This window comes from Mus caroli, chromosome 1 (genome assembly GCF_900094665.2).
Source record: "Mus caroli chromosome 1, CAROLI_EIJ_v1.1, whole genome shotgun sequence".
Taxonomy (NCBI): Eukaryota; Metazoa; Chordata; class Mammalia; order Rodentia; family Muridae; genus Mus; species Mus caroli.
Window position 1 is genome coordinate 182,743,025 of NC_034570.1, and position 22,954 is coordinate 182,765,978.

At 38.2% G+C, this 22,954-nt stretch overlaps 1 protein-coding gene across 2 annotated transcripts in view; it reads right to left on the reverse strand.

The window, feature by feature from the left end:
- Syt14 (synaptotagmin 14) overlaps positions 1–21,598 on the reverse strand; it is a 145,341-nt gene extending 123,743 nt beyond the window's left edge. For both annotated transcript variants that reach the window (XM_021173070.2, XM_021173063.2), the window contains exons 1-2: positions 21,437–21,598; positions 12,781–12,828 (exon numbers count right to left, since the gene is read on the reverse strand). In XM_021173070.2, coding sequence (XP_021028729.1) covers positions 12,781–12,828; positions 21,437–21,449 — 61 coding nt within the window. In that variant the 5' untranslated portion in view covers positions 21,450–21,598. The remainder of the gene's footprint in view (positions 1–12,780; positions 12,829–21,436) is intronic.
- Positions 21,599–22,954: the final 1,356 nt, after the last annotated feature.

Genomic DNA, 22,954 nt, shown 5'->3' on the forward strand with positions numbered 1-22,954 from the left:
CTCACAGTAATGGGATAATTTTGAATACAGGGAGGAACCTACAAGACAAAAAAGATACTATATAAAAAGCACCTTTCAAAATGTGTGTGTGTGTGTGTGTTAGAATGTGCACATGTGTGCAAAACTCCTAACACATCAAATAACATACATGAGTTAGAGATAACTATGAACACAACCAATGTGAGAAGTTCTTCAACTGTATGCCAGGCTGTACTACCCACCAAAAGTACTCACACAGGAGAAAAGCCCTAGCAATGTAGTGAATGTAGTAAAAATCTGTCTTAAGGGTGCCTCACTACAAATCAGATAGTCCACACAAGAAAGAAACCCTATGAATTTAATGACTGATAAAAAGCCCTTACCAGAATCAAATCTCAGCAGGTGTCAAGGAATTCATAGGAAAGGAACCTTGTGTTTGTAATGAGTACAAGAAAATCTTTGCTATGAGGTCACTCCTCAAAAAATAGCAGTGACCTCATCTGTGAGGAAAAGACCTGTTTTGTATCCCAAAACCCACTTTCTCTGAGGAAAACACTTCATTTTCCCTTATGATAGGTGGCACAAAATAACTCAATCCCACACTCACCTTGCTGAAAGGCTTTGCCATAAGGAAAAGAAGAAATTCCAAAGAAAATAGAAGATAACAAGGGGCACTGGTTAGATCTAAAGCTACTGTCATAAAAATCAGTCCATAGTACATATTCTCTCTCTCTCTCCCTCTCCCTCTTCTCCCCCTCACTCCCCCCGCCCCGTCTGTCTTAAAGTAGTGGGTCAGAGCATAAAGCACAGGGAAGGAATTTCAAAGATAAGATAGCTTTGAGCAAGGGTTCTCAATATGTAAGTCATGACCCCTTTGGAAAACTACCTCTAAAAATATTTGCATTGTGATTCCTAACAGTAGCAAAATTACAGATATGAAGTAGCAGCAAAAATAAACTTATGGTTGAGGGTCAACATAACACGAGGAACTGCATTAAAGGGTCGCAGCTTTAAGAAGGTTGAGAACCACTGACTTAAGAGTCATTCGGGGCTGGGCGGTGGTGGCGCACGCCTTTAATCCCAGCACTCGGGAGGCAGAGGCAGGCGGATTTCTGAGTTCGAGGCCAGCCTGATCTACAGAGTGAGTTCCAGGACAGCCAGGGCTACACAGAGAAACCCTGTCTCAAAAACAAAAAACAAAAAAAAGGACAAAACCAAGAGTCATTGGGATCTCTTTCTTCATTTACCCTTAAAAAGACCTTCCAATTTAAATCTAATCAGATTTTATGGTTACTTTTAAATTTATTTTTGCTTTCTTTTCTGACAGGTTCCTACTACGTATCCCTAGATGGCCTAGAACTTTCTCTGTAGACCAGGCTAACCTCAAAATCACAGAGATCTACCTGTCTCTGCCTCCTGGATGCTAGGATAAGTGTGTGCCACCACACCTGGCTCAGACTTTATGGCTATTTTTAAAAGGTGTGTATATTTTATGGCTTCTAAGTCCTATTCTTTTTTTCACTGTTCTGCTATAGCAGACAGTGCTATAACGATCATGTTTAGGAACAAAACCTTGATTTCCACTGTGTTATTTCCTTACAAGAAAATCTTTACAAATGCAAATTTTAGTCAAAATCAGAAAAATTTCCAACCCCTCCCCACAAAACAAAATATATCAAAATCCCTACTACGTATTTCACAGAGCCCTTAAATTCACACTGAAGTCACATCTTTAAGTTATTCAACTACTAGTATAGGAAACTTGTCCATGGAGCCATCATTAACTTATACATAGCACATAAGACAATAACCAATGGGCATTTTGTGTTAAGGTGGTCTGCTGTAAATCATAGACAACATCCTGGTATACCTCCCAGGCTCACTGGCTTCCTAACATTCTCAGCATGCTGTGAAGGAGATGTAGCCATTCAACTGAATTAACTAGGGGCAAAAGACTATTAAGGACTGTGTACTGCCTCTAGCTGGCTCATAAAAGCCTCTGAGAAACAACCCTTTCCCTTTCTTCCCTCCACAGTGCCTGCTTGTTGAGGAACATGGTAGCCTCCAAAGCCACATGCTGGAGAAGCCAGAGCCACAGATGCCAAGCACCTAGACTTCCACTACAACAGAAGCAGAGCCCTGTGGTCATCATAAACAGCGGGCTTGAATTTCTAAGAAACCTCTCTGATGCTTGAGTCTCTGGGGTTTGCTGAGTATAACAGCTAACTATACATTAAATGATCTAATAAGATGAGCAGTTTTTAGTGTTCTTGTTTAAATTAGAAATGTATCCTCATAAGCCCATGTATTTGAAAACTGGATCCCCATCTGGTAGCTCTGTTTGGAGATGCTATGGAACTTTTAGGACATGGAGACTTGCTGAGGGAAGTGTGTCACTAGGGGTGGGACTTGAAAGATATACAGCCTCACCCCACTTCCACTTCTCCTTTTAACTTCCTGATCCTGCTGCCATGCTTTCTCCACCATTATGAACATCTTGCCCTCTGGAACCACAAGTCAAAATAAACTCTTCCTTAAGTTGCCTATGGTTAAGATATTTTATCACAGCAACCCAAAACAACCAAACCACTTAGGGAAGCAAAACAGGCTACTTAAGGATACATGCTACTGAAGAGGATAAGGTGGAAAGAGAAGAAAAAATCTAAATGACAAAAATCAACATGGATACTAAGTTCTGATGAGTATAAAGTTGAGCTAAAACCAGGATATGGACAGAAAAGAAAGGGTATTTTAAGAGAAGTGAATGCAGAAGATATCACAGAAAACATTGACACAACAGTCAAAGAAAATACAAAAAGCAAAAAGCTCCTAACCTAAAACACCCAGGAAATTCAGGACAAATGAGAAGATAAAACCTAAGGACAATAGGTATAGAAAAGAGCAAAGATTCCCAACTCAAAGGGCCAGTAAATATATTCAACAAAATTATAGAAGAAAACCTCCCTAACCTGAAGGAAGAGATGCCCATGGACATACAAGAAGCCTACAGAACTCCAAATAGACTGGACCAGAGAAGAAATTCCTCCCATCACATAATAATCAAAATATCAAATGTACTAAACAAAGAAAAAGAATATTAAAAGCAGAAAAGGAAAAAAAGGTCAAGTAACATAGAAAGGCAGACCTTTCAGAATTACACCAGATTTCTAACAGAGACTATGAAAGCTAGTAGATCCTGGGCAGATGTCATACCGACCCTAAGAGAACACAAATGGCAGCCCAGGCTACTCTACCCAGCAAAACTCTCAGTTACCACAGATGGAGAAAACAAGATATTCCATGACAAAATCAAATTTACATGATATCTTTCCATAAGTCAAGCCCTACAAGGGATAACAGATGGAAATATCAACATGAGGAGGGAAACTACACCCTAGAAAAAGCAAGAAAGTAACATTTCAACAAACTCAAAAGAAGATAGCCACACAAACATAATTCCACCTCTAACAACAAAATAACAGGAAGCAACAATCACTTTTCCTCAATTATCTCTTAACATTAATGAACTCAATTCCCCAATAAAAAGACATAGACTAACAGACTGGATATGTAAACAGCATTTTTCTGCATACAGGAAACACCTCCGTGACAAAGACAGACACTACCTCAGAGTAAAAGGTTAGAAAACAATTTTTTTCAAGCAAATGGTCCCAAGAAACAAGATGGAGTAGCCATTCTAATAACAAACAAAATCAACTCTCAACCAAAGTTATCAAAAAAAGATAAGGAAGGACAGACACTTCAGACTAGTCAAAGGAAAAATCTACCCAGCTGAACTCTCAATTCTGAACATCTATTATTCAAATGCAAGAGCACCCACATTCATAAAAGAAACTTTACTAAAGCTCAAAGCACACATCACACCCCACACAATAATAGTGGGAGACTTCAACACCTCACTCTCAGCAATAGACAGATCATGGAAACAGAAACTAAACAGACGCATAGTGAAACTAACAGAAGTTATGAACCAAATGGATCTAACAGATATTTATAGAACATTTCATCCTGAAGCAAAGGAATATACCTTCTTCTCAGTACCTCATGTACCTTCTCCAAAACTGACCAAAAAATTGCTCACAAAACAGGCCTCAACATATACAAGAAGATTGGAATAATCCCATGTACCCTATCAGATCACCATGGACTAAGGCTGGTCTTAAATACCAACAAAAACAAGGGAAAGCACACATACACCTGGAAGCTGAACAACGGTCTATTCAATGATAACTTGGTCAAGAAAGAAATAAAGAAATTAAAGGCTTTTTAGAATTTAATGAAAATGAAGACACATCATATCAAAACTTATGGGACACAATAAAAGCAGTGGTAGGAGGAAAACTCAAAGCTCTAAGTGTCTCCAAAAAGAAACTTAAGAGAGCTTACACTAGCAGCTTGACAGCACACCTGAAAGCTCTAGAACAAAAAGAAGCAAATTCACCCAAGAGGAGTAGAAGGCAGGAAATAATCAAACCAAATATAAAAATAACTATACAAAGAATCAACCAAACCAAGAGCTGGTTCTTTGAGAAAATCAACAAGATAGATAAACCCTTAGCCATACTAACCAGAGGGCACAGAGACAGTATCCAAATTAATAAAATCAGAATTGAAAAGGGAGACATAACAACAAAGTATATCTTTTTTTTTTTTTTTTTTTTTTTTTTTTTTTTGGTTTTTCGAGACAGGGTTTCTCTGTATAGTCCTGGCTGTCCTGGCACTCACTTTGTAGACCAGGCTGGCCTCGAACTCAGAAATTCGCCTGCCTCTGCCTCCCGAGTGCTGGGATTAAAGGCGTGCGCCACCACGCCCGGCTCAAAGTATATCTTAAAGTAACTATTCTGTTTGTTGAATATCAAAAGTTGAAAATATTAAAATCATGTTCTATATTCATCATGGAAATATTATTGATAATTTTTCTCACTGTGCTCGAAATTATCATTTCCTTAATGTTTAACTTCAAAGAGTTTTTGCTATTTTGAAATTTTTAAAATATACTTGCTGATAAAATAATTTTTCTCCTAGAAACACGGATAATCTTTTTTAAGTAAACTGACTGTTAGACAATGTACACAGATACATAATGTGTTTTAAATACTTTCTAACTATGTCAGGTGGTATCATATAAAGCCCTTTGAATATATTTCTTTTTTTTTTTCCAGAGGGTTTTTCTTTTATTTCTAGAATATCCTATTAGTTTTCTATTACTTAATAGCATATATATATTTTTTTTACCAGCCATAATGTATTTTTTTTCATTGTTTTTTTTATTACATATTTTCCTCAATTACATTTCCAATGCTATCCCAAAAGTCCCCCATACCGCCCCCCACTTCCCTACCCTCCCATTCCCATTCTTTTGGCCCTGGCATTCCCCTATATTGGGGCATATAAAGTTTGCAAGTCCAATGGGCCTGAATATATTTCTTAATGATTCATGCTTAATATTTTATGCTCTTTTACTATGCTCAATTCCCAAAGAATATTTTGTATGTTTTGAAACAATTTAGTATTCAACATTAGATGTAGGATCCTCAGTTATGGATATTATTAAATATTCATAATGATATTTTTAGGATATGAATATAAAAGTTGAACAAAATTTTATGTATTCTCAAATACTCAATATTATTAATATGTTTGATGTATAAAACACATTTAAATCATAAAAAATTTTAAGAAAAAAAAAAAGCTGAAGCTATGCCCCATCTGGAATTCCAATCTCCTCCTGGCTACTTTCCGATCAAGGTGTAGAACTTTTGCTTCTTCACCAAGATGTCTGTCTGTCTGTTACCATGCTTCTTGCCATGATGGCAAGGAACTGAACTGCTGAAAGTCTAAGCCAGACCAAATTAAATGTTTGCTTTTATAAGAGTTGCATTGGTTGTGGTATCACTTCACAGCAATGAAACTGAAAGACAGATGCTCTGATAACTCTTTGGTTATTTCATACACTATATCGTGCTTATGATCAGCCCATATAATGCTCTTCAATGTACTAAATATCTTGACCATAGATTCTGTATATCTTATAGGTAAATAAAATATTAATATTTGTACTTTTCTCCATAGGTAAGTAATTTTAAAATGTAATATGGGCAATGTGTTTATTTAGTTATGGCAGATATTTTCTTCTACTGGGCTGCCTTGTCTGGCCTCAGTGCAAGAGGAAGCACTTAGCCTCCCAGAGACATGAAGTTCCAAGGGGACCACCACCCTCTCAGAGTAGAAGGGGAGGTGGGATGAGTAACGATTTTATGTGGGGTGTGATAAGGATGGGGGCAGAAAGGAGGATGTAAAGTGGACAATTAAAGCAATAAAATAAAAGTAAAATAACTTAAAACTTGTAATAAAATTAACTTAAGGAAAATTATTTTGGTGAAACATGTACACAATATTAATATAAGTAACTATTCTACCTATAGTATATAAATGCTTCACACACTTTTATGTATGTGTGAATATGAAAGAAAAGAATCTATATCATTTATGACATTAAAAAGTGGTCTGTTAAAAGAGAAATGAGGTTGTACAAAAATATAATTGAAGTGTAAACAGCTTTATTTCAAAAACTATTAATCACAAAAAATAGAACCTCTAAAACTTAACCAAAACTGAAATTTAACTATACTAGGTCAAAGAAATGTATAGGAAAATGAAATAATGCCTGATTTTTTCATTGTTACTAAACTGTTAACCTTGTTAATAGTTTTCTTTTTTTGTTGTTGTTTTCTCAGTCAATTACAGGTATCGGCTAGCTTATGCATTAATATATATTAACTAGTTTAAAATTCACAAACCAGATGAGAAATAAAATACTGCTATCCCAATCTACATTCAGATGAGAACCCATGTGGTATAAAGGGCCAGGCAACATGCTGAGTTCACCCAGCTAAGAAGCAGCAAAAAAGCATTATGGAAACCCATTCCAAAGCCACTCATGAAATCGCCTCCCTCAGCCAAAGCACAGATGTGTAACCATTTAAAAATCAAAGGAACAGAAGAGAAACCTTAGGATATGAAAACAGGCAGGAAAGAAAGACAGCTAACAGACTTAATTATGTTTCTCAGTTTGGATTTGCTGTAGCTACGGATCTAACACAAACTAATTCTTATAAGGCTCCTGACAAAGAGAACACTTTCAGATGAAGTTAGACTAACACTTCAGCTGTGGCTCAGGGCACATATTATACCTTGTTTACTCTGCCAAAACCTCAACACAAACCTCAGAAAGAAAAAAGAAAAACTATTAGAAGCAATAAAGAAGAAATATTTCTATAAGAAAATGTGCTTTTGGTTAAGTCATTAAAAAATTAAATTATCCCTAATGCAACCATTAATGCCTTTTTAAATTAAATTCACTAAGGCAATCAACTATTGTCTTCAGAGTCAGACTGCACACTAATGTGTTTTCATTTTTAGATAAGTCAAAGTCATGTCTACACTTGGCCATCTTTGCCTTTCTACACAACTCAATTTAAGAGTGACCTCTACTGGCATCCTGGTTCCCCAGACCATATTGTCCCCACTCCAAATTTCCCATTTCCTACCCTAATTTCCAGATTTTGATATCCAAATGCCTTTCTGACATCATCAATCAATGTTTACTGAGCACCTAGAAGTCAGCATGCCCAAAATTTAACAGGTGACTTCTGTACTCCACTAACATCATTGCATTCTACTGTTTTCACAGCAATTCAGATATTTTGAATTTGTTTATTGTCTATATCCTGTTAGCCCAAGCATTATAAGCCACAGGCGGTGAGAACATTTGTCATTTATTAACCACAAAATTCCAGCACTTACAACAGTGCCCACAATTAGACAAATGGTAAAATAGTAAATGTCAACAAATACAAGACAAGTAACAGAAGAATCCCAACCTCTGCTTCATAACCTTCAGGCCTTCAACATACTTTTCATTTCCACCCTCCACAGAAGAAAAGAACTGGATATATACAGTAGGTTTCTAAAACTGGCTCTGTCTGCCACTGCTGCCTTTTGTAGGCACTGAAATCCAGTTCTACCATCACTTTCATGAAAGAGTAAATGACTGTCAGGGGGAAGGAGATGCAATAAAGTAAACATACAAGCCAATTTAGGTGTAAAAAAGGAGGGGTTGGAGTGATAGCTGGGTTAGTAAAGTGCCGACCCTGCCAGGCATGAGGACATTCCCTCAGATCTCCAGCACCCACATAGAAACTGAACCTGGTAGAAGATACCTATAATCCTAATGCTATGGAGGGGGAAATGAGCAAACTCCCCAGGGCATGCTGTCCAGCTAACTTAGACAAGTCAGCAAGCTCTGTGTGCAGTAAGAAATCTTGTATCAAAAACAAAGCAGCGAGTAATACAAGAAAATACCTAACACAGACCTCTGACCTCCACATATACTTGCACATACATGTGTACACAGAATACATAAGAGAGAGGAGAAATGGGGTGGGAAGAGAAAGAAAAAAAGAAAGCCCAAACTTACAATGTAGAGTCGTAGCATAAGAGGGATAGAAAGGCTTACATTCTGCATATACAGCAGACAATATTACTAAATAGCCTTTCTCTTCACTTCTCGCCTTCCTTTGTTTATCCCACCTCAGAAGAAGAATAGGGTGGGGCTGAGGTGTTCTCTACACTTGGGATAAAACAGAGAGAACACCACACAGCTAACAGCTACACTATAAAATAGATGTACTTTGTCTTTGGTGTTCTATAAATAGCCTGCCCTTGGCATCTCAGATCTGCCTATTCTGGACACTGTCCTAGATTGTCCCAGGCTAGCTTTTCACCAACCTTCCATCCTTGTCTATAGCATACCTTTAGTCCTGCGTCTCATGTTCCAGGTCCGTAATTCCTATTCCCACAATGGAAGCAAAATAATCTGATTTATTGTGGTGATATGTTTAGATAACAATGCTAGAAGACCTTTCTCTTTCAATAAATTTCAAAGATTATATACACCCAAATTTAGCAAATATTAAAGGATGAGAAGCTATAGAACAGTAGGCAGATATTTCTGAAGCAGCAAGTTCTTCGGGTATCTTTCAGATCATTGATACACTCTGCAAACAGAGTTCAGACACTGCATTCTCCTAAGAAAAATGAAAATCCAGATGACACTGAACTATATTTTTCTAATACCAGATTAACAGCAGCAATACCAACAAAATATATCCAAAAGACAATGCTGACAGAGCATAGAGTTCATGTACTTCTGGTGGGAATGCAAAAGGGTATCGTGATGGCTATTGTTCATTGACAACTAGGAATCACCTAGAATGTAAGATTCCAGACACACTTGTGAGGGTTATTTATTTTAGTTTATTTTGAGGTTAAAAATACTTTATTATAAGTTGATAGGTGGGAATTTAAGAGAAAGCCAGCAATCAGAGCTCCTTTATGGCAGGAATGGATCTCAGAGGTAGGATACCTGGAATATTTTGGTCAGCCTCTGGACAGATCTGTAAGAGATTATCTTGGTTAGCTTAACTGATGTAAAAGGACCCACACTAATACTGGGCATCACCATTTCCTGAGCCTGGGTCCTGGACTGCATAAAAAGGAGAAAGCCAGCTGGTACATTAGTCATCTCCTGTTTTCTGGTGGCATATGCAATGTAACCAGATGTTTCAAGCTCCTGCCTCCATAACTTCCCAGCCATGATGGCCTATACATGGAACTGTGAACCAAAATTAGCCCTTTTCCCCTCAAGCTGCTTTCCCAAGAGTATTTTATCACCATAACAAAAAAATAACTAAGACGAGTACCATATACAAGGTAAGAAAATTTGCAAAATTCCTCTTTAGAGTCCCTCTATTCACAGGTCTCCAGGAGTAAGTTCTCATATACATTTTTATACAGATATTTTATTCCTCTGAGCTGATGGTGTGTAGAAGACATGCTGGACTTGAAGTCTGTTTTATGGACCAGATGAGGAGGCGCCTTGATTTTTTTCCCCAGTATGATAGAAATCCACAGAATTCCACATATCAGAGTGATATGGCTAATTTACACATTTAAAAACCACTTATGCTTAGTATAAGAAGGTAAGCATTTAAGTGAGAAAAACAAAACAAAACAAAATCTAGTGTCCTAAACAAAAGAAAATATTCAAGGCTACAATGACAGCAACAAAACAGGGGGAAAAGATGGATTCAAAACACTACAAGTACAACTGACAACTGCATATTACAAGTGGGAGAGAAGAGAATAATAGAAATACAGGAATATTCTTAAATTGGGACCTCAGCAACTAGGTGAACAGTGTTACTTATTAACTGAGATGAGTCCGACAGGCTCATTGGAAGGTGAAGGTCACTTAAGAAATTACCACATGTCTTTAAGATGAGTCAGTCTGCTATTCTATAGCCATCCAAATAAAAAGACTGAGATGTGAGATAAAAGAGCAAGGACTTAAAGGCCATCCACACTGGCTTTATTCAAGGAGCATTTGAAACAGGATAATAAGATAAAAAAAACAGTAGAAGGGAAAGAAGGTGAGGTGAATTAGTCAGGGGCTACACCCTCAGATATTCTGTGCTGCTGCAGACAGAGAGAGTAGCCAACAAAAGACAGAATGCACACATGAGAATAAAGCTCAGGGTTGAGCAGAGCATGGTAGCACATTCCTGAAATCCCAGCACTGGAAGGTGGAGGTAGAAATTTTAGAAATGTAATGGCAGCACCAAACACCCCGTAAGCTGAAGGCCAGTGTGGGATATATAACAAATGCCACAAAAAAACAAAAGGTAAGGGTTGATTTCATAAGAATTTCATTTCATAAGAATAACTGGCACTGATTACAATATTTCTCCTTTATATAACCTTCATATGTTATTGTCTATGTAAGTCTAGCTTAAAATGAAGAAGTGTTAGCCTTCAGTCTTGAATGTTTAAAAAGTTATGAAACATTTAGAATAGGATACTATTAAATGCATAAGATACATATCTAAATTTTATTAATAATAATATCAGCATTAATTAATACTGATATTAATATTAATAAATAGATACAGATCTAAATGTTTTTCAAGAAGTAACTACAATGTGAATAACTGTTTTAAATGTTCACTGAGCTAAGAATATAATTCAGCAGTAGGGTACTTGCTTAACGTACATGAAGCCCTGGGATCAATCCCTAGCAATCCATAAAATCAGACATGGCACCAACACACACCTCTAATCCTAACTCTTGACCAGTGGAGGTAGATCAGTTCAGAATCTTTCTTTGCTACATTGTAAGTTCAAGGCCACCCTGAGCTATCTGAGACCTTATGAGTAAATGAGCACAGAATGAAGATTCCATGGCACAAAGAGAAGGGGAAGGCTAGTTTAAGACAGAGTGATGTGAGCAAGACTCTGCACACTACCCTAAGTAAGAGGAAGACCATTCGGCAAGTTAAGTGGTCTATTAAGATCACCAGCTATCCTGATAACCTTTCCCTAGCATTCTTAGAGTCCTCTATGCTCCACTCACTTCCTTCCAGCTGTCTCTAGTCTTGTCTTGAATCCTTCTTTACCTGACTACTGCTTCAGTTGCTTTTGATACCAACCTTTGGGCTATGATCAAGGTGTGATTCCAAATGATTTGTTGGATTTTTGCTGCCCCATCAAATAAGGTTTCAAAAATTTTAGTGGGATAACATCTATAAAATTATTTTAAACTCTCAATAGGATTAAAATTTAATACTCAAAAATAAAATGTAACACAAGAGTAAAAATATTTCATGAAATATACAAATTTGCTCTTGCCCATTTTTGGGAAGATGCACAAATCAAGAAAACTGACATCAGTTTCTGCCTTTCCAGTACCAGAGGAAAGACACAATAACCTACACGTTAATAAAGAAAGAAGATTGCCTTTAAACGACAGCAACTATAGGCAGTGGCCCACAAACTAGTCAGCAATAACCATATCAACGATAATCACATGTATTCACCCAAAAAGATTTAAAAAATAAATGTTTTCAATTCCAAAGCAGCTAAGGATTTTCCAGAGCTGTCAAGAGTGAAAGTAACTGACATTTCACTGGCATGTCAGTCACATCATGTGTCACAGACACTGTTCCATCCTCCGCAAAGTGAAAGGTCAGGGTGAATAACTGTTTGGGGCTTCTGGCCAAACTCAGGAGGGCCAGCTCAGTTAAAGAGAGGAAAGAAATGTTCCTTGCTGAGACTAAGGCAGGAGCAGTCCGGGAATGAGGGAGGACTCAGATCTGTGATCTCTCCTAATGAACTAGGAGGCCCCAAGGTTTCCAAAAACCTAGAGAACACCTGGCTCCTTGCCTCCCACCTAACACCTGGACCATCTTGTTGAGCTGCCAAGTTACCAGGTAGCTCCTTCTAAGGAAGCACAGGCAGTTGTTCGTGTCTTGGGGTTGTGTGATCTTTGTAAATATTCCCAACTTCAATTTCAACCAATTGCTCATATCTCTCTGATGGGGTACAGTAACAGAACAGAAGCCAATTTTAGACCCAAAGTACCCAGCATCCAGATTCTGAAAGGGAATAGAAATCAAACCCTCTGTTCTCTGCCTACTCATACCAAATTTTTTTTTAAAAGATAGAAACCAGACTTTATTAGTTCGTCAAAATGGAATATGTAACCCTCAGTAGCTACATAATAAGCAACATGGATTCAAGGTATGCTCAAATTTATAATATACAAATGAGAGTTGATATCTATCAAATTATATGCCTTATATATCCAAATTATCATACTAAAATTTACTATATCCTAGGAAGCACTCAATATTTAAATATCCATGGAGAGGATTGGCCTACCTTTTCTAATACAGATAAGTTCATGTACTCCACAGGTTCTCTCTCCACCTATTAAAAAAAAAGAAGAAAAAAAAAAGTTTATTGGCAACCAAAATGAAGAAAATGGCCTCAAATTGACTATTACAAAGAACCATGCTAAACAGTCACCTAAAAATGATCTTAGAAAAAAGCTCCCTAATTATTTTCTTGAAGGCTAGTGAAACTAAATAGAACAGACTGATTTCCCTGAATAATCCAGAAATGAAGGCTTTATAATTTTTGGAACAAAGACGCTTCCTTTATTCAGTAGGCTATCCAGTTGGAAAGGAGAGGAGAAAATTCTATCATCATTTCCTATGCGCCCCTTCCTGTCATCTGTAAGGAAGCATAGTAAGAGAGGACACATTTTGTTCCTGAGCCCTAACTTCAAACATCAACTCTGTACAAGCATCAGTTATATTATATAAGCTATAAAGGGAAGTGTGGCCCTTCCCCACCCTCAGCTACCCACTCTTACAAATTTCTAAGAAGGCAAACGTAATAGACAACATGATAAAAATAATAATATTACAGCCCCGTGCTCCCACCCCCCCTAAAAAAAACCTCTTACTTCTTTGGAAGTTTTTTTTTTCCTAATATCATTTATCACATCTCTAGTGGTTAGGAAAATACAAATACAGGAAAGTACACACATCTATAAAGCCCTATGCAATCAGCTATCACAACACATGCAAACCAAGGCCAGACATAGCAGTTAGCCACCAATTCTGAATCTACTCATCTTCATAAGCACTGCCATATCTACAAAAGATAAACTCTCCTGAGTTCAGGCAGTAAGGCTGCTTCATCTGCTTATAGTATACAAATGAAATGCTAAATAGATACTGTTGAGTCTTACTATTTCCAGTACATTTGTGATTATTACTTGATTACTGTATTGTGATTCATTCACTTTCACTGCTATGCAAAATTCCACTGTGTTTAAATACACATAAGCATACACTGAAGTCTGTGTATATTTATACATACATAAACTTCAGTTCATAAACATTTGGACTGCCTTGAGTTTAGGTTTGTATTAATATTGCTCTAGGCCTTTTTAAGTATGTCTCTTTAATACACATGTGCATGCCTTTCTCCTGGTTATATACCAAGAAGAACTGCTGGATATATCTGCCAAAATAATGACAAATACTGCAAATTTGTGGTATCTATATACAATGGCATGGTATAGACTCTATAGAGACCACTTTGATATTTGCAACAATAGAACAAGTGGTGAAAACAGTAATCTGAGTGAAATATACCAGTGAATATATCTTTTAAAACTGAGAAGACATTAGTCAAACAAGTGAGAATTCACTCAATTTTAATGGACTATTTTCAAGATACTAGAAAAATCAAATGATAACAATAACTATAATTTATATTGAGGTCTATGATGTTTTTATAGGTTACTTGAACTATATATTGATATACAGTAATTAAACCACATTCTCTAAATGTAACATTTATAACTTAAGTTTGAGTTACATTATTTACAGAACCAGATTGCACTTTTTGACATCTATTATTAAAAAGCAAGATTCTCTTGGGTTGAAGAGATGCCTCAGCAGGTAAAATTACATTCTGTTCTTGTAGAGGACCAAAGTTCAGTTCCTGGGACCCATGTTTGATAAATCATAAGTACCTTTAACTGCAATTCCAGGAGACCTGATGGACCTTTTGACCTTTATGGACAAATACATTCAAATTCACACACACACACACACACAAGCTTACTCTCTCTTATCCTCTCTCCATATTATTTCAAAATAAAAATAAATCCTTAAAACTAAACTCTTGATATATTCAATATAATGGTTATTTTATCTAATGCCCCTAATCCTAACAACAATTCTTACAATGCTTAGTAGTAACAAAACAAAGAAACAAAAACCCTGCGGGATGACAAGAAAAACTGTGTGTGTGTGTGTAATATTTACTTATTTATTGGGTTTGTGTATTGTGCCCCTGAATATGAATTTTTGCCACAGTGCACATATGAAAGTCAGAGGATAACGTGTGGGAGTGTGTGCTCTCATTCCATCATGTGGGTTCTGGAAATTGAACTCAGGCCATTAGGCATGGCAGCAAAAACCCTTATCCAGTGAGCTATCTATCTCTCACCTGCCCTTTGGTAAGAATTCACTTTACCTATATTAAATAAAAGAACTTCGGTTTCAAAAGCTAGTTAAATAATTACTACATCTTAAACTTAGTTAGCTGGTAACTTCCAGTCTGTCAAAGCACTTATTTTTAAAATCACACAACTAACGTAAGAGACTAGAACTTGAAAACAAACATAGCTAGCTCATTATTTTATAGTACAAACAAAGTAAAACTCTAGTGGTTAAAGTTTCTCAAGATTGCTAATTAGTGTTAAAAAAATTCAAACACTGCACTTAATAATGAAATTAATTAAAAAGTTAAAATGAGTCAGGCAGGGGTGGCATATGCCTTTAATCCCCAAGTTTGGGAGGCAGAGGCAGGTAGATCTCTGTGAATTTGAGTCCAGCTTGGTCTACAGAGCTAGTTCCAAGATGGCCAGGATTACACAAAGAAACCTTCTCTCTCAAACAAACAAACAAACAAACAAAAAACAAAAACAAAGTTAAAATGAATTTTTTCACTTATACAAAAAAAAAAGAAAATTATGAAATTGCTTTTGAATGCTTTAAGGTAGTTTAAATAAAGTCAACTTCATAAAAACTGTATTTGGAGGTAATATGAGCACTGGTCTTGAAATAATCATCTTAGCAACATGAAATTGATACATATAGGATAACACTTCAGTTATCAGTATCAGTCACCTCAGGCCATGTCAGAACAAGACAAATGTGGCACTGTCCTCTACAGTGGCAAAAGTAAGAAAGATAAGAAAACAGGAGTGTGGGGCACACGTGTGCTGTGATTGTTTACCTTCATGTTTTTGCATATGAATGGTCACACGACTGTGAATGTGCCTACTACATAACTAGGATATTTTTGAGACCGGGAGGAAAATCATAAAATATTACTTTCCTACATGTTTATGGAAGGGAAAATGCACCATCAAAGTACATACAGGTGTCAAAGATAGAATTAAACCCACGATTTAGTTCTTATAAGAGTTCTTCTTAAAATTCACTTTATCACCTCCACATATAAGCTTCATTGATTCCTTCATGGTCAGACACTGAAAAACTAAAAGTCTTACATTTCATCTCATCTAGAGATTCTTTCCCCATGTTTATCCATGAAAGTGGTCACAATCTTTAAGTTCTTCTGCAGATTCTGCTACTTACTGTACATAAGGAAAAACTTTAAACATTTCCTGTTTATGCTGCCAACTGCCCCAAATCACCTTAACCTATTTAGACTCTAACTTCTAGGTGTATTTTTAGATTAATCCCCAGTTTAAGCCATTCTCTCATATTAGTTTGGGTCCCTAATTTTAAAAGCTGTGTTATAAATGAACACACTTTCTGGGTAGAGCCAGGCTTTAATTCTAAAGTTAGCACCATCTAATATGGTCTTTATAAATCTGTGTTTGTTAATGTGGAAGGTAAGGTAAGAAAAGGTAGCTATTATAAGGTATAATGTTCTTTCTCTTCTTTGGCTCCTATATTCATTGACTTTCAAAAACCTGCTTGTGTAAATATTCCAGAATAAATGTTAGCTTCCTCGAGGATACACACTGTCCTTTCCTTTTTATTTTTAAACCCGTTAGGTCTCCAGACATCTAAGTTACCCTCCTAAATTGGCATTGCTACTATATAATTGCATAATTACAGTAAAATTAAAACAATCTGAACAGTCAAGTCCTCTCTGCATTTAGCCCCCTGCCTGAACTTGGGATCCATACTCACCATTGCCACAATATCACACAGAACTGCCATGTCTATTTGTACAGCACTAGCTTGTCAGGCAAACAAGATGGCTCAATGGATACAAGCATAATACAAGCCTGGCAAGCTGAGTCCAGTCACTAGATCCTACAGTAGAAGGAAAGAGCCCATACCTCGTGTCCTCTAGCCCCACGGTATGTTCTTTCTCTCTCTCTCCCGCTCCCTCCTTTCCTCTCTGCCACACACCCACATGCTAAATAAAAAAGTATAAAACAAAAACTTGCTCAACACAGTATCTCATTTGACCCACATAAATTCCTGCACATTTAATTAATAATTTTTCTAAATATAAATTTTACCTTATAAAGTTAAATTTACTGACAAGTTAATTCACTTTTCCAGCCAATGAACTACTCTTCAAATTGAAGTTTTGGTTTTTGACTATCAGAAAGTTACTAACACAACACAATGAATCCCAATAAGTATGTGCTCACAAAAAGCGCCACTTAATTGAATCTTCTAGCTAAATGAAAATTAAAATCCTTCTGTTTTGACTACACCAGATCAATTTTTTTTTGGTAGTAAAATAATTCATTTTATTCTTTTTTTTTTGAAGATTCTTTTTTTTTAATTTTTAATATTTTTATTACATATTTTCCTCAATTACATTTCCAATGCTATCCCAAAAGTCCCCCATAGCGCCCCCCACTTCCCTACCCACCCATTCCCATTCTTTTGGCCCTGGCATTCCCCTATATTGGGGCATATAAAGTTTGCAAGTCCAATGGGCCTCTCTTTCCAGTGATGGCCGACTAGGCCATCTTTCGATACATATGCAGCTAGAGACAAGAGCTCCGGGGTTCTGGTTAGTACATCATGTTGTTCCAACAATAGGGTTGCAGATCCCTTTAGCTCCTTGGGTACTTTCTCTAGCTTCTCCATTGGGAGCCCTGTGATACATCCAATAGCTGACTGTGAACATCCACTCCTGTGTTTGCTAGGCCCCGGCATGTTCTCACAAGAAACAGCTATATTTGGGTCCTTTCAGCAAAATCTTGCTAGTGTATGCAATGTCTTGCTAGTGTATGCAATGCAGATCAATTTTTTAAAACTGTAAATATGCATTCCTGTGTGAGACAACCAAAAATAATTTATTATTTCATTAATATTTATCTCATGATGAATTCAAAATACTATTTTGAATATGAAGTCTAGATCCAAAAATCTAGAAAATAAAAAATTGTTCTGAATATATGTATGGATCTTAGAAGTTTGTTTGTTTGTCTGCCTTAGAAGTTTGTTAATAAATAAAAACTTGCTATATTATTTTTTTCTTCCTTCTAAAAATAATAAATCAAAGATTCCAATTTATTAGGTTTAACTTAAATATCACTCTATGTGTGTGGGTGCATAATCTCAAAAATGTGAACAGGGGAGATAAAGCTAGTTATGAAACTAAAAGAAAAAATCATTTCTTAAGTGTATGAGCAGAAGTGTAAACACTAAATAAAATATTTGAGATGTAGATAAAAGAACTTAGTCAACTATAAAATGGAGTTAATATCCAGATTTCTAACTTGAATATCCAGCTAATATTATATGCCACTCAACCAGTGAATTTGCACAAAATAGGGTAGTATGAGAAGTATGAAGGAAAAAGTTGTGGACAAGGAGACAACTTAAGACCATTCTGAATGTTATAAGGTGTACATTTGGATTGCTATCATCCAAGTGAGGATATCTACCTACTATTTAGAAATGTAAGTGAGGCTAGGTGGTGGTGGCCCACACTTTTGACCCCAGAACTCAGGAAACAAAAGGTGGATTTCTGTGAGTCTGAGAACACCCTGGTCTACAAACTGAGTTCCAGGACAGCCAGGGTTCTTACACAAAGAAATCCTGTCTTGAAAAACAGAAAGAAAGAAAGAAAGAAAGAAAGAAAGAAAGAAAGAAAGAAAGAAAGAAAGAAAGAAAGAAAGAGAGAGAGAGAGAAAGAAAGAAAAAGAGGGAAGGAAAGAGAGGAGAGAGAGAAAGAGGGAAAGGGAAGGAGGGAGGGAGAGAGAGAGAGAAAGAAAGAGGGAAGGGAGAAGGGAGGGAGAAAAGAAGGGAAGGAGGAAGGAAGGAAGGAAGGAAGGAAGGAAGGAAGGAAGGAAGGAAGGAAGGAGAAGGAAAGAAAGGTCGGACAGAAAGTAAATTGTTGGTACTAAACTCAAGCCTAAACCATTGAACAGAGCAACTAAAAAATATGTCAAACTGCTACAAAGACCTATTCTCAATTCACAACACAATTAGTTTTGCAAAGGACTGCAGACATAGCCAGAGTCAGTAATCCAAGTAAAACAGTGTATAGTTTTTGGTTGAATACAATCTCATTTGAACCCACAAGAAGTTACAGAAAAAGGTCATTCTAATAGTAAGCTACATTTATAAAATTATGCAAGGTTATAACAGCTTCAATATACAAGTGGAATAAAATTGTCCATTACTATATTTCAATTTTTAAAGCAAAGGAGCATATGGTTGTTATCTTCAAATGGAAGAGATCTTACACACACACACACACACACACACTGTATTTTAATTATTGCTTTAGAAAGGAAAAATAGGATGGGGTTAGACTAAAGTTGCTGAATAGCAGATTTGACAAAACAGAACTTCACCCCAAATATAAAGACCTTAAGGGTATAACATTTATTATCTCAAAATTAATTTTGAAGTCATCACCACTGAATGTTTTTATACAAAGGAAACATGCACGGTCTATTTCTTGGTATATACACTATACTGCAACCATGCTCACAATTATCTGTCCCACCAAAACATAAATTCTAACAGAGAGGATCCCACAAAGTCTATTTCAGAATATTGTCTATACCTGATATACAACAAATGTTCATTGAGTTAAAAGGTGAATGAACTGTATGTATATAAATTATTTCTACTAAGTAACTATGTCATCCTTTATCAGTTAGAGTTATGACTATCAAGCAGGTCTTCAAAGAAACATTGGCTTATGGTATTACCACACTGAGTAATTAAGATTCTACTCAAAGGTGAGGAAAGTAGGGATGGTATATATAAACAGAATCTATTTTAGTAAGTGCTAAGAAGCATAGTTAGACTGACTTAACCTTTATTTGAAATATATTAACTACATTTTCCTTGGCAAACCAGAGAAAGCCTAAGTGTTGATATTTGTATCTTGAAAACCTTTTTTAAAAATCTATAGGTATAATAATAAGCTGGGGGTATAGTTCAGTGGTACTTCCTGGCATGTGCCATGCTATCAAAACTAAAACAAAACAAAACAAAAAGCATACAGAGAATCTTTAGCAAACCCTATTATTTAAAGATACAAAACACAGAGCAAAATGCTCTAACATTTGGCTGCCAGGAGAAGGTATGTAAGCCTAAAGAAAACTCGGACAATAAGAAATTACAAATTATGAGATCATATTTGAATCCTATCTGGGTTAATCCTTCATCATCTGCTTAAAATTATATTTGTATGACTTTACAAGAAATCCTTCCACAAAGTTGTTGACAAAATAAAGCATTCTACGTCAACCAGTGAATTTCACTCCCTAATTCCAGCTCTCATAAACAGTACTGGGAAGAATAAGGGTTGAACATGCTGTTCTGAACATCAACGATTACAGGTAGATTTTATTCTCCATCATCTTAGCAAATCATGAACATGAAACACACAGCTGAGTTAATTCTGGAGTTTGGTGGCTGGATCCTAAAGAAGCCCCCAGGCGTGTATACTAACAGAGACCAGTCACCTAAGGGAATTACTGTGCGAGGGGGAACACATTAAATGTAGGCAAGTAATGATTCAGCTACAGGTACCCTGTACAGGTCACGCAGGGAAGTTTTGGAAATCCTTTTTTTGTACTGAGCTCATCTAAAATGGAAAACAAGATGCTGTAAGCATCACACCTGTGTGATACTAACTGCACAATATGCTCCTTAAAAGCAAGGCAAATTCCACTCCACTCCAGCTCCATGGTCTCAGAATAAGAGGAAAATACACATCGGTGCCACTTACCTTATCCAATTCTAATCAAGCTACTTGTGAAACATTTCTGTTGCCAATCTTCTGGGTGCGTTTGTCATAAATAGGCATTTGCCTCTCCCCGGAAAAAAAGCAATTGTGAGGGTCAGATAAGAGGGTTAACCTCACGAAGATGTCCTGGCCCCCTATACCCGTCAACTGAAGGGGACAGCGTGGTTATCATCGGCCCAGAAAGCCTGACAGGAGCAGCAGGATGAGCGGATCCCACAAGGGCAGCCTCCCGCTGCCGAACAGCACGGCGCTTCTCAATACCTCAGAGCCTCATTCACCTCAGCATCTCGGTACCTCAGGGCCCTAGTACCTGAGCATCTCACTCAGTACCTCAGCGCCTTAGTAACTGAGTCTCCTCAGTGCCTCAGAACCTCAGCGCCTCATTCACCTCAGAGACTCAGCACCTCAGTGTCTAAGTACCTAAGTCTCCTCAGTGCCTCAGAACCTCAGCGCCTCATTCACCTCAGAGACTGAGCGACTTGGCGTCTAAGTACCTCAGCGCCTTAGTACCTGAGCATCTCACTCAGTACTTCAGAGCCTTAGTACCTGAGCATCTCACTCGGTACCTCAGCGCCCACAGTGTGTAGGCCAGTGCTCGCGAGGGCCGCACGCCGCGCCTAGGCCGGTGTCCCGCATTAGCTTCCCTTACAGTCCGGACCCGCAACCCGCACCTCGGCCTCCTGGGCCCTGCGCTCGCTCGCGGGGCGTCTTCTCCGCGCATCGCTTGCCTTCCACTTACCTTCGATCGCCATGATGCGCTCGCCATGGACCGCACCAACCACGCAGGGAGAACGGGGGTAAGTGCAGGAGCTTGCTCTTCTTAGGCCTCCGGCCAGAGGGGCGGGAACGCCCCGGGGCCAGGCAGCTGGGCCTCCAGGAGCCGGGGCGGGGCGGCGGGGTGGGGTCGGAGCTCCGGAGCAGGCGGCGCAGGAAGCGGAACCTTCCACAGTCGCTCACCGTCGGCACGTGACACCGCCCCGCCCCCGGCCCCTCTAGGCCCCGCCCCTCGCAACAACTATAGTTTGGCCCACAACCTCGACTTAACCCATTCCCACCTACCTTCTCAGGCCCCGCCCCCGAAATAACCCAAAACCCCGCCTACCACCCTGACCCGCCACGCCCGCCTCTTGCTGGCCACGCCCCCACCTCCCCCAACCCCCTCCCCCCCAGCCGGTGCAGGGTCTCAGGCGGACGTTCCCAACAGGTGCAGAGAGAGAGCAGCGAGCTGCCTCAGCAGCCAGCCTTCACCAGGCTTCCAGAGCGGCTGGACAAGCGGTCAGGACCATGGACAGGTCTCTGCACCCAGGAGGTGCCAGATTCCCTCTCAACGAAGGTCTATTCAGTTTGGTTTGGTTTGTCTGAGCACTCACCTCAGATTTCAGCCAGCCGGTAGAGACAGCTTCTTGGCACAGCAAACCAGAAAGAGGGATCCTGAGGATGGTCTCTCCCTCCTTCCCTTTCTCTCTTCAGCCTCATTTCTAATGTGACCCAACTCCACAGGAGCCTGATGCCTCCTTAGAAGAACGAGTTCCCCATTTGTCCATGCACTGCAAGCACACATTTGAAGCCACACAATTGTAGGTGTTACACAGACGTCTTGACAAAGGGCCTGAAATGCATGTCACGTACCCATTTTTAAGTTTGCAAGCCCTTGAGCATGTGAACACCCAAAAGCCAACCCCGAGCAAACAACAACTAGCTACCTAATCATCCCCTCTCCACTGTTTGTTCCCCTTCGGTTGGGTACTTTAAAGGCCGGGATGTCGGAGCCTAGAAGGATAGGGGCTTAGTGATTCTTCCTTGTGGAGAAGATGGTCACTCCTAGAACAGGTGGCTATATTAAGAACAGAAACAAAGAAGAAAATATTTTCCACTTATTATGTAAGTGAGGTTGGACTGTAATCTAGAGCAGAAACTGCCTTTCATTGCTTTTATATAACTTCTCCCTCAGTCAATTGATGCTCAATAGGCATCGATTCTTTAACATTTTTTTCTACATTTGCTTATTTATTGGGGCAGGACCTTCGTGTGAAAGTTAAAAGACAGTTTGCAGAAGTTTGTTCTCATCACCATATGTACTCCAGGGATCAAACTCAGGTTGTCAGCCAGGCTTGGTAGCGAACATCTTTACCTTCTGAGACTTTTCCCTGACCCTGTTCTTTAATGTTTTGACTAGTCCAGTGAATATCTATTGATCTAGGCATCATACAAAGAGCTGGCTGCAGGGGTAGAGGAGATAGATCAATTGATAAAGTGT